Source organism: Xiphophorus hellerii, chromosome 3 (assembly GCF_003331165.1).
Source record: "Xiphophorus hellerii strain 12219 chromosome 3, Xiphophorus_hellerii-4.1, whole genome shotgun sequence".
Lineage (NCBI taxonomy): Eukaryota > Metazoa > Chordata > Actinopteri > Cyprinodontiformes > Poeciliidae > Xiphophorus > Xiphophorus hellerii.
The window spans coordinates 2,543,253-2,555,833 of NC_045674.1; the positions used below are offsets into that span (position 1 = coordinate 2,543,253).

Genomic DNA, 12,581 nt, shown 5'->3' on the forward strand with positions numbered 1-12,581 from the left:
TCGTAATATAAATAAAAATGAATAAAAATATCCCAGAAATATTTTTTTATTTATTTATTTTTTTGTTTGTTTTACGTTCTTAATGCAAATTTTAAAAAATCAGTACCACACCAGAAATGTACATCTTTTTTTTCTTTTTTTTTGTTATGTATTTATTGCTCATCTCACTTTGGAAAATCTGGGGCAATAAGGAGGTAAACAACAATTTAGATTTTTTTTTGCCTTTGTCAATCAAACAAGAGAAACATCTACAAAAATATGTTGACAGAAAAACACATAAGAATAAAGTACATGTACAAAACACCTTTTTGGTTTTCTAACTGGTCTGAAGTCAATGAACCATAATGACAAAAGAAACTATTATAATATTGCAAACAACACAAGCTGTTGCAGTAAATGTCACCAAAAGCCTCTATAGTCAGTTCCACACCAGGCTCAGCCGGTCTCATCATAACTCGGGTTGGTGGTTCTGGTTCTGGTTCTGGTTCTGCTGCTCATAACAGTCGGTTTAATCAGCAACAATCAATGGAGATGATCCAAACAGAGAAGAACTGTCTGATTGGACGGGATCTGATCGGACTGCTGCTGGTGACGATGTGTGAGGTCACGACCTGTCAGAGCGCCGATGAGGCCGATTCACCTGCAGGACGTGATTAATAATTCATAAAGTAACCACACCACCTGCACGTCTCATCTATTCTCTGCTTCATGCTGAATTCTGAGAGCATGTTTGTTATTTTCAGTCAGCCTTTCATTCTGACACACACACACACCCACACACACACACACACACACACACACAAACAAAAGTACTCACATAAGGTGATGGTTGATGTTCCTCAGAACACGTCAGAGGAGAGTTGGATTAGTTCAAAGTTTATTTTACAAGTAATTAATGAAGCATATATGGAGAAGTAAAAAAATGACTTTGGTAAATAATTATTCAGGTTTTATTCCCTTTAGTTTTAGATGCAGCTGGAAGGATTTTTGCTCTTACTGTTTTACTTTCAGACAGTTGCAGTGATGCATAACCACGGCAACAAGGCCAAAAGTTTTGGGTATCAAGATTTTGCCTGGGTTTTGAGTTTTGTTGCTGTTTTTAGTCAGCAGTTATTCTGAAGGTCATCTTTGTCTTTCTTCCCTCTTGTTGAACTTTGACCTCTGAGCTTTAAGCCAATGCTTTTTGAGATCTTTTAGCCTACTTTGTGTTCATGCAGGTTATTTTTAACAGAACTCTGGTTGCTGCTGGTGAAAATGAACAAAAACAAATCGCCTTTGAAGTTGCATTTATTTATTTAATTTTTCCCTTTACAAGTAAATAATCATAAAACAGAACAAACATGTAAACAATTACTAACAGCGCCATATGCATTTCATTTTATTGCCTGTAGATTTTAAACTAATGTACTGTTTAATAAAATACTTTGTAATATCTAATGTACAGGTTGGTGACTGATTATCAGCATCTGGGTTCAGTGAAATTTTATTCTTCTGGTTTATTTCCATGGAGTGATTCTCTGTATTACAGCAGCTTCCTGTTTAGCTGCCCATTCACTCTCACCATCGTGTCTCTCTGAGGCTCACTTTAATTTCCTGTACAAAGTGACCCAATCAGGCCCAGTTTAACAATGAGAGCTTCCGGCGGCTCTTATCTGCAGCTGTGGACGCTGCGATGAATCAGCAGCTCTTCACTCAGAGTCAGAGGTTTTCTGGACCTTTAAAGGCTCCAACAGAGAAGAAGAAACGTCCGTGTCGCATTTCACACGTTCAAATTCAAGTAAACTCAAATTTACTTTGAGTTTGTATTTTATCGCCATCTAGTGGTCAGATTAGAGAAAGCGCTAATAATTGGCTGGAGTCTGTTTGGGATCAGATTTAATTCACATTTTATCCGACACGTTATTTATGTTCTGAATATTAATAACCATAGTTAAAATGTTACGTTGGTACACAATTTTATTTCGCCTTAAATTATTTCTATAATAATTTAGCAAAACTAAATAAACTGAAGTTTAAAATTTTTATAAAGATTTATTCAATTACATTTTAATTACTTTAAAGGGTCAGTGTAAATTTTAGCCAAAAAAAGTTAAATTGAATATTGTTTTTTGTTCTGTCTAAATACGTTTGTGTTGAGGAAGAATGGCCGGTTCACTCAGATGGATGTTTATTTATTCATCCCAATAAGCTGCTTGTCTTGTTTTCTTTTAATTTTAATTTAATTTTTATTTTTTTTAGGAATTTTTAGATTAAATTTCAGTGTAACATATTACACTATATCCGGGATCAGTTTTGGTTGAATAAAAAAATGGTTTGACTAAAATGTGCGCAGGTGTGAAAAATGAGACTAAAATATCTTCCTTAAGTAAAAGAAAAAGAAAAAAAGGCACATGAGGGTCTTTGTGTATTTTATGGGCTTCCTGCTGCGCTTTGAGCTCATTGGTAAAAGAGACGCGTGATGCAACTGAAGCGCCTCAGTTTCGTCTCCTCCCCCTGCTGTTGCTGAGGAAGAGGAGGAGCAGGAGGAAGAAGCCAGAAGAAAGTGTTGAGAGGCGCCAGACTGGTGGACAAAAAAAGCGGCGCTTTGCGTTTCTCTCCTGAAACACCAGCAGATGATGATGAAGATGAGCGCACATCCTCTTCATCCCCGTCAGTGGAAACATTAGGAAGGGGTGGGGGTGGTGGGGGCGGATCGAGGTCGTTTCCCTTCTCAGGAAGGTGGGGGCGCCTCGCCGCGCCGCGCCGCGCCGCCGCGCGTCCTCATTTAAAGAGCCTCGGCGCTGTTTTTGTCCAACATGACGCTCGTCGGAAAGCAGCTCGCTGGATTCTGGATGTTACCATGAGAGCAACCGGCATGGATCTGCTGTGGAGGATCCTCACTGCGCTCAGCTTCGACTGCTTCAAAGACTCATCTTCATCACGGTGAGCCCCCCTACCCATCATCATCATCAGTAATCCACCTGATTTCTCCTTTGGATTCAGGCTGAAATGGCCGGAACAATCCAGCTGGCTGCAGCTGGTGGGCGTTTGCAGCAAAAAAAAAAGAAAAAAAAAAACAGTTTCTGGGCGCCTCCAACGTGCTCGCTCATATTTTTAGTCCCAAACATAGATATTCAGCCGCTTGTCCGTTTTTTAAAGATAATCCTTTATTATATAACTCTTTCCCCCACAGGCAAGAAACCTTAAATTATATTTCGCTGCTTAAAAATAACCATTGAATTATTTAAATGTCAGCACAGGACGTGGAAAATGATTCTTAAACACTAAGAGGAAGTATGGCAACCCACTTCTCAGCTGCAGTGACAACAGGTTTCCTAAGTCAGGGCATGCTCTCATTTTCTACACCAAGCAGCCACTGTCTGTCCCTGAATTGAATCAAATCTTAAGTTACGACCTGCATCAGAAATTCATTTAACTTTAATCCCGCACAGAAAAAATGACCCAGAATGTTCAGATGTTGTTTCTAACAGGTTGCTGCTGCAGCCTGTCACTGAAGAAACACTGAAACATCCAGTCCCACACCTAAACGCATAGAACTGTCAACAGTCCGTTTACAGTTGTGCAATCTGCCTTTAACTCCACCCAGACTGGGATCTTTTCAGGTCTGACCAGTTAGGGTTTCACCTCCGGAGCAAATCTGTGCACACACCAAATCAGTTAGTAGACAAACACGATGGGTCACGATCAGCGCTGGAGGAAAGTCACCATCACCTGCAGGCTGATTCTATGATTCAACGTCCTTTTATGTAAGACGACATCAACCAAATGTCAGAGGCATTTAAATATCAGACACATTCATCTCGCTTCAAGGATTCTGTTGATTATTGATCAAATTTGCAACACATCTCATCGTCCAGATGGACGTAAAGCAGAGAATCAGTTCTGCTCCTGAAATCTTTATTTTAAATAACTCTAAATTGTTATCAAGAAATGAAAAGGTATCATAGTTGTTTTAGATTTGGCAACCCACTGTAAAATTAACTCAGGCATCAAAAATCAATTTTTGATAAATCTGAATATCTGATAAATGCAGGGAAACATTTGCTCCCAGAGTTACCTTGACTTACATCAAGTGAACCTGTTATTCCGGAAAATTGAGATGGAAAAATTCTGGTTCTGCCCGGCAGTTTCTGTCTCGTCGTCTCAAACATTTCCAGATGTTTGGTATCAGTGATGAGGCAACTTCAGCAGATAAACTGCTGCAGCAAACTCCCATCTCTAGATAAGATGCAGTCGTTACTTGAAGGATGATATGTTTAGATTTGGCTAAAATATGACTATCTGTAAAATATTAGCTAATTTATCTCTAGTAATGTCCTTAAAGATTTATGTCTGAGACTAGAACAACTCATCCACTTGATATTATGACTGTAAAGGACTGAAGCACAGAAACGTAAAGCTTTGTGTGACAACAGCTTTGGAGGAGAATCTGTGCAAAACTTTCCCATTTTAAGTCGTGAGCATTTAGTTACTTGAGACGTTAAATATGACGACACTATAAATTGATTTAAACAGATGATATGAAGCTTTGTTTTTTATATTAATTTGGCAGGAACAACACACATTCATTAACATTGCTGTAAATGTGCCCGAATTTTCCTACTGGCAAGTTTTCATCTGTTATTATTGGATCAATTTAAAATTTGTCTTGCTGAAAAGAAACAAAAGGTTATACAAACCTAGCAAAGTGAACTTAACTCTACATATTTGGTCAAATATAAACAACACAAAACAAAGCAATCTACAATGCGATTATTGTAAAAATTACAATCCGTCATTAAAATAAACTTAATCCTTCATCAAGATGGCAAAACAAATGTGGTCGTATGGTAAGATTAGGAGACCAAGATGATAAATTTGTTGTTACGTACCAGTTGTTTTTCTTCCATATGTACATGAATGAGTGTTAATCCCGTCTCTCCCCAGGTCTCCCGCTAAGATCAGCTCCAGCCAGGCTGGCAGCTTGGAGAGCAGCTCCCTGACGGGCTCCCTGTCGCTGGGGCCCGACCTGCCGCACTGTCAGTGCTGCATCACCTACGAGGTGCGGCTCAAGCGCCTCTCGTGCGGACACCTCTACTGCAGCCCCTGCTGCGACCAGATCGTCAACATGGCCTTTGAGGACATCGAGGGTCTGTCCGAGTATCCCTGCCCAATGTGCAAGTCCATCCGGCAGCTGGGAGGCCTGGCCCCGTCCTCCTCTGGGTACCTCTACGGGCCCTGCGGGATCCTGCAGGAGCCGTGCACCGGGAGTCGGTGGGGGTGAAAGTCTTTCCTCTCATGTTGGACTTCAGATTTCTTCAGCTCTGAATGCACTGCCTCTGCCATTAAGCTCACTTTGGACTAAAGTCAGTCATTCCACATTATTTTGTCTCTTGCTTGTTTTTTTAATGCTAACCTGCTGAAACGAATGAGAATGCTCAACAAGTACCAGGACGCATTTCCAGAGACGGCTGGAAAGTTCAGTGGAAGAACGAGCTCATTTCATCCCAAAGTGTTCAACAAAACACCTCGTGAGTCATTCCTGAACTGGAGACGTCACATGAGCTGAAGTGGATGTTTACTGTCAGTATTCACCTTTTTTATTTGCACATGAACTCTTAAAACGGTTTTATCCTGTGTGTCAGTTTTTAATCCTGATTTTACTGTAAAGGCGCCGTGCTGCTTTAAAAGTGTTCCAGATCATTTTGTACGTATTTATTTTGTTAAAAAATAAAGTTTGTGAGCCTGTGTACGACAACATGTTTATTCGGGGAAATTCATGTTTTTATGAGCAGAAATGAGAAACACTTAAACATGATGGTACAAAACCCCCAAAAAACCAAAAATAATATTTACATCTGGCAAATTTTAAACAACGTCCGTACCAAAAACTTTAAATAATAGATGGAAACTGAGCAGCAGGGGTGAAATTTTCCATGAGAAGAGCGACGTGTTTCTAGGGAAGACCAACAGATTGGCAAGCTGAGTGCTTTTATGGTGATTAATATTTACAATAATTGATTGAGGTACCGTCAGGCAGGAGATCAGGACTGATGGCTGTTATCCTGCTTTCAAATTAAGAAATTTCTTTTTATTTTTTTATTGGTGGAACGTTTCCGACTTCAAATTGAAAGAAGCAGAAAAACTAAAATGTAAACAAAGCTTCCCTTTGCTCCCAATACTGCCGTCCTCTTACAATAACACTAACCTGATCAGAAATGACTCCTTTCCATTGTTACATCTAGATTTGCTAAATAACACTCAGAACTATATCACTAACATCTTTGAGAATGAAGTTTCATAATTTTCCAGACACATTTACAAGATTTACCTCCAAATACTTGTGAAATCATCTGGCTGCTGATCCAGATGTCTTAAAGGGATATTTCACTGATTTTTTTTAACCATCTGATGTAATGTAGATGTATGAAACTCCAGACTGGATCAGACTGGAACTCAAAACCAGAAAATACTTACAAAAAATAGCAGTAAAGTGATCAAGATGAATTGTGGCAAATGAAAGATAAAGGATGCAATTTAAATATAAAAATTCAGACTTGTGTTTTAGAAAAACGAAAAAGTCCTGGAGGCAGATTTCTACAACATGATGCGACAAGAGAAGCAAAATCTGACTCTCCTGCCTGTGAGACGATCCGAGCTGTGCCTGCAGACACATTTAATACTGTGGAGTGAAAGTAGGCCCTCTTGCTGCTCTGGAGATGCAGCGGCGGAGGGATACGAGACCAAAAATAGATCTCATGTCCTAAATTCCTCATTGAAGCCGGAGGTTGAAGCACCGGCAGCTTTCAGGAACAAATCTGTTTGCATATTGAGTAATCACACAGCGTAGAGGTTGACAGCACTGAGCAGGTCCGGTCCGGTCCGGTTCAGCAGCCTCCCAGTTCATCTGAGCAGTGTGGAAACAGAACAGAGTCACTGTGAAGATAAACCGCCGGCAGTTCCTCGGCTTCATTTTTTGCATTTTTGTTGAGTCTGATTTCATTTTAAAGAAAAAGTAGAAAACGGTTCTTCCAGGCCCGTTGTCAGACATAACGGGACCACATGGGTCTCATACTGGTTTTACAGGTTCCTGGATCTCAGGAAGTGAGCGACGAGCCATTGCTTTTAGGCAGCTTGGTGGCGCCGGGCGGCGGATGGTAGCGAGGGTCCGGCTGCGTTTCTGCTACCGCCGAGTGTCCGAACAGGAAGGAGTGTTTGGGGCCGTCCCTGGTGGGCCTGGGTGGCGGCGCCGAGGTGGAGGTGGGGCCCCTGGAGGTGTGCTGGTTGGTGGAGGTAGGCGGGGGGGTGGTTTTGGGCCGGAGCGCCGAGTAAAGGAAGGTGCTGTTGTTGGTGCTCTGGTTCAGATTGGTGTCGGGTCGCCGGGGGTCAGAGGTCACGGTGAGCGAGTCAGGAGCAGCGTGAGGGGAGAGCTGGTCCAGCTGGTTCCGGAGCTGCTGCACCTCCTGGGCCAGACGGTCCACTGGGTGGGGCCGGTTGGCCGACACCGGGTGAGAGAAGGCCTGAGAACAGAGAGAGGGTTCTGGTTTTATTTTGGGGTATCGGGGGTCCGTCCTGATACCCCGGAATAAAACCAGCTGTTAATCCAATTTATTACAGGATCTGTAATAAACTAATAGTATTTTAATTCAAAACCATATATTGAAAACATTTTCAATTCAACAACACATTTTGCAGATAAATTATTGGATAAACATATCTGAGCTCAACAACAAAGATATTTACTCTTTTTAATCTGTTATTTAAATTATTCAACCATCAGATTGGTTGAATAAGTTCAGCTTTCCCTTTTTACAGGAACCGCCAATCATTCATGGAACTTTATAATAAATGTGAACTGTGGAAGCTGACGTTAGCATTGGGGACGTCTGCGCTGCTGCTTTATAGGCTAGAAAAGTTTAGCCGATAAGCTAGGTCCTTTTAGCACAACTTCTTTCCCAGTGTCACATCAGATCATTTTCTGAAGCAGACATTAACCCCATAGGTGTTTTCTCCTTTTGACATTTATGCCCTGCTTGGTGTTGGCACAAAAGAATTTAATAAAACACACTGAGATTGGTTTGTTTCTGAAAAGAACAGCAACAAAGATAATCTGCATTAAATCCAGGGTGAAAAAACTAAAATATTTTAGATTAAGATCAGTGAGGAGCTCTGAATGGTCGATTCACTGCAGTTTCTATATCTAGAGATCAGAGTTTATCATTTTATCTCAGGCCAGAAACAGCTTATAGCTTTAAACAGCAGCTGCTTCAAATTCTTCCCCCTCACCACACAGGCCATATTAATTACCATAGCTCTCATATTTATGTATAGAAATGCTGCATGTATCAGTGCAGCTGGATAAAAATAACAGCCTGTAGCACCAAGCAGACAGTCAGAGCAGCTTTCCACCCCCACCAGGCTTTTTGCATTTCAAACCTAATAAAGACGATGACTGATTTCCCCCTGATAAAGGAAACAGTCAGAAACTGCAGCATTAGCAGATTCCATTATTAGCTTCTCTTGCTAGTTATTAGTAAGCAGTTCAGGAGCATCATGGTTCGGTTTTCTCCAATCAAGACAAATAAAAACTTGGTTGGCAGTAAACAAAGAACCTTTGAAAATTTATGATTTTTTTTTATCTTATAGAGCTCAACCTCTAAAAAGAGCCAAACGTTCCTTTTCTTTTTTTAGATTTAAACATAAAAATGATTTTACTCAACAGACTGAAAACGGAACTTAACAGGTTCAAAGACAACATTTTCTGTTCATTAAGAAAAACAAAACAAACTAAAAGGAAGTCATGGATTTTATGGCTTTTAATGGATAAATGAGAGTGATTTCCAAATCTCCTCATTTTCAACATTACTTCCTTTATCAAAAATCCTGTTGCATATTTTTGTGTTTTAGTGATTAGAAGGAGAGTCAGAGCTAAAAGTACTAGACCCTGAGTTTAGATGTTTCCAGGCTTTAACATCTTTTCAGTGGATTAGCTGGGAGTTTTCAGTGATGTTATTAAATCACTTCATCCTGTGAATCATCCAGACATTTAAAAGAACCTAAACTTAACACACAACAGACCATTCAGTCCATTTGTTGTGTCACTGATGATTTGTGTTCCTCTCATATCTTCAGGAAAATCTATAAAAGGCTCCAAAAAGTTTCATAATCACTTCCTGTAACATGAAGTGGATCCTTCTGCAGCTTGTGTGCAGTAGGTGACGGCATCCGCCCACATGGCCCTGGACTATTCTTATCATCGCCATGGTAACGGCGTTAAGACACACCACGAAGCCTCCGTTCTGCTCTGGGAGTTACTAACCAGCAGGTCCGACTGACCAGCATTTCTAAGAGGCGACATCATCTGCTGGATTCCTCACAGAGTCCTGCCACGTACCTGAGCGTGCAGCGCCCCCCGCAGGTAGCATTCCCTCCACAGGCTCATGCAGGGACCCATCAGGAGGGGCAGCAGCGGCTCGTACGGATCCAGGGGTCCCTTGGGGCCGGAGGCGGTGGCCGTGTTCTGGGGCAGCTCAGTCAGGGCCCACGCCTTCAGCAGCCGCTCCAGGCCAGGCACGTTCTCACAGGACAGCGCCCTCCGGTGGCTCTTTCTGTAGACGCCCGAGCCGCCGCTGCGCCAGGGTGGCAGGTTGGCGGGGCAGGTGAAGGCGCCGCGGGAGAGCAGGAACACGGAGCCGGGGCCGGCGTCGGCCAGCTGGAGGGCCGCGACACAAACACACAGGAAAGATAAAAGATTTAACTGATAGAAGTGCAACAGCAGCAGAAACTCTGAGCAGGACAACATAAAAACTTTACATTTTCAGCTTTAAGTTCACTGTTAAAAACAAATAAATACATATTTATAAAGATTTACTGAGATTACAGCCTGGGGGCTAATTTCCATCTCTAGTCCCGTTGGCAGGTTGATGTTAAAGCACAATAATAAGCACATAATAAAAAACATATGGAATAATACATAAAACAACATTAATAACTATGTATATTTGCAGAAATGATGAATTCTACTTCATTCTTTTTTTTTCTGGTGATGTTTAATAATTTCATCATAGGAAATGACATTAATTTCATCAAATCAAAACAATATTTTATTTCATCCGTTCAGATTACTGTTCTTACATCACCTACATATTACACATAAAAAAGGAAATATTTGTATTTTTTTCTCCTTTTTTAGTTTATTGTCCATTCTGCTCCTCAGATTCTGATCTTTATTCGTGTCCAAATGGGCAAATAATTTTACAGCCAGTCACAATAAAAAACAACAAAATAACAGTAATTCATAATTAATTAGAGGTCATGGCACTAAATTCTCCTGCTTCCACCAGTGGAGGTTAAAAACACAAAACAAACATGTGGTGGTAAGAAAGGTGAACAATAAATAAACCAATAAATACATTCTACTTAAAAAATATACTGTTGTTGATGAGTGAAAGCTCATCTATCAGTAAGAAACTACTTCTAATTATGCTGCTGCCACTTGCCAGGACTCTCTTGAAACGAGATTTGATCCTGGTTGAATAAATAAAGGTTGATATAAATCCAAGGTCCATTTTATAAACAGTTAACGTGTCTCTGTGAAAATTGATGCTCTGGAGCTCAGCTGCAGCTCGGTGAAGGAGCAGTGGCTTGTTTTATGTCCACCACTAGAGGGAGCTGTGGTTTCTCTCAAGAACAGGATGTGATTTCCAACCATGTGCTGCTGCTAACAGCTGGGGCTGAAAATTTATCATATCGTTTATTTATCATAATAAAATTCTTATCAATGAGAATAATTTTGATTTGTTGCTGTCATGATAAATTCCAAATCATGATGTTAAAAAAAAACATTGTCTGGATTGTTACTTTTACTATTTTCTCAAATATTTTTTCATCCATAGAATAAAAAAATATCAATAATTTGAAAATATGATTAAATGCAGTTACTGTGTACAGTGCAGGGGTGTAAAAGTTTAGGGTTTTTTATTATAGTTTAGTTTTATTTCATTGTCACTTTTTGTTTGTCGATTTCAGTTAGCTTGAATCAGTTTTTAGTGTTTGCTGGTTTTTATTAGTTCATTATTGTTTAGTTTTCATTAGTTATTGTAGATTTTGTTTAGTTCAAAAGGTTATACTATAATAACCTTGATGCATGTACTGATACAAATCGCATTTCTTTTTGTGCCTGCAGAAGAGCTTTATCAGTGGAAACGTTTCTGTAGAGCAGGATTTGTGTTTGCTGTGTCATGTAGTCACAGTTATAAAGTTACCTAAAAAACTAGTTTTGCCACTTTTATTGTTATCACAACAGTACCACAAGATATTGTGATAAAGCTAAGTGTTAGCAGCTCTGGTTCAGGTGTCGGTGCTCAGACCATTTACCCTGTGTGTGTCCAGGTTGGTGTTGAGGTTTCCGTTCAGCAGCGGCTGGAGCGGCGGTGTCGGGGCGACGGGTTGGACGAAGCCGTCCCGCCTCTCCCGACTGTACTGCAGGGCCCAGTCCCAAACCGGAGGCAGCGGAGGGTCCGACGTGTCCGAGGAAGAGTCCGGTCCCAGCATGTCCCTCCAGCCGTTAACGGGCGTGTACAACTGGCCAACGTTCTGCCAAGAGTTAAAAAAATGAGTCAGAAACGTAGTTCTGGGCAGGATGGAGGAGTTTGTCCCAGGTGTTCAGTACCTGGGAGCGTTTGCATCTCTCCCGCTGGCAGTTTGACAGGAAGGTGGAGAAGAGCGGCAGGTGGACGCTGTCGTGCAGGGCCAACAGGAAGTCGTCTGTCAGCTGGAAACGGGACGGGAACTGGAACCACAGGTGCCAGACGCAGTCCAGAAAGAGCAGGAAGACCGGAGACTGCAGGAACAGGGAAAGGGAGAGGATCAGAGTGCGTTCACACCAGCCCCGTTTAGTCCGCTTTAACCCAACTCTGGTTCGGTTCGTTTTCTGTGAATCAAACTCTGATGTGGACCAAGAAAGTGTCTGGTTTTTGTGTCATTTCCTTCAGTAGTTCTTGGAGCAGCGCCCCCACAGGCGAGGGGAGTGAACAGGTTTTTTAAAGGGTTTGGTTCGTTTAACAGTGCTGCGTAAACGAAAACAGCAGGAGCTGAAAATCTAACAAATATTGCAATCTTGGTTCCCAAATAAACGGAGTGGAGTGGACTAAAACGCCGTAGGAGGAGAGGGAATATGGAGAGTCGATGTTGGACATTTTGATTGCTAACTTGCTTGCAGTTTTGGAGTCTCACCTCCTCCTTGTCGCTGTCTCGGTGGTAGTTGATACGGCTGTAGAAGCGGTGGCCGGCCATCACCCACTCCTTCTGCACCAGGCCCTGGAAGCCGTGCTGGGTCCGATAGTGGGGGTCGCACATCACCTGGACCAGGCTGGACACCACGCAGCTCATGTCCCGGTCCTCCACCTCTGGTTTGAAACACAGGACAGCATAAAGGTTTAGCTTAAAGCCAATTTCTCCAAAAAGCAGCATTAGAGGAACAAACACCAGAGGGGGGAAATGGCTGATCACAGGTCTGCAGGATGACAAACTGCCCCAGTTTGACTAACGTCTGTGTCACAGGGTGGTTTTGTTCTGCCACAGCAGATGGTGAGAAATGAGCA

The 12,581-nt window shown here is 41.6% G+C and overlaps 1 protein-coding gene across 2 annotated transcripts in view; it reads right to left on the minus strand.

The window, feature by feature from the left end:
- Positions 1-5,729: 5,729 nt before the first annotated feature.
- Positions 5,730-12,581, minus strand: part of mtmr11 (myotubularin related protein 11) — a 32,794-nt gene continuing 25,942 nt past the window's right edge. For both annotated transcript variants that reach the window (XM_032557963.1, XM_032557962.1), the window contains exons 13-17: positions 12,214-12,386; positions 11,651-11,821; positions 11,356-11,574; positions 9,374-9,691; positions 5,730-7,499 (exon numbers count right to left, since the gene is read on the minus strand). In XM_032557963.1, coding sequence (XP_032413854.1) covers positions 7,077-7,499; positions 9,374-9,691; positions 11,356-11,574; positions 11,651-11,821; positions 12,214-12,386 — 1,304 coding nt within the window. In that variant the 3' untranslated portion in view covers positions 5,730-7,076. The remainder of the gene's footprint in view (positions 7,500-9,373; positions 9,692-11,355; positions 11,575-11,650; positions 11,822-12,213; positions 12,387-12,581) is intronic.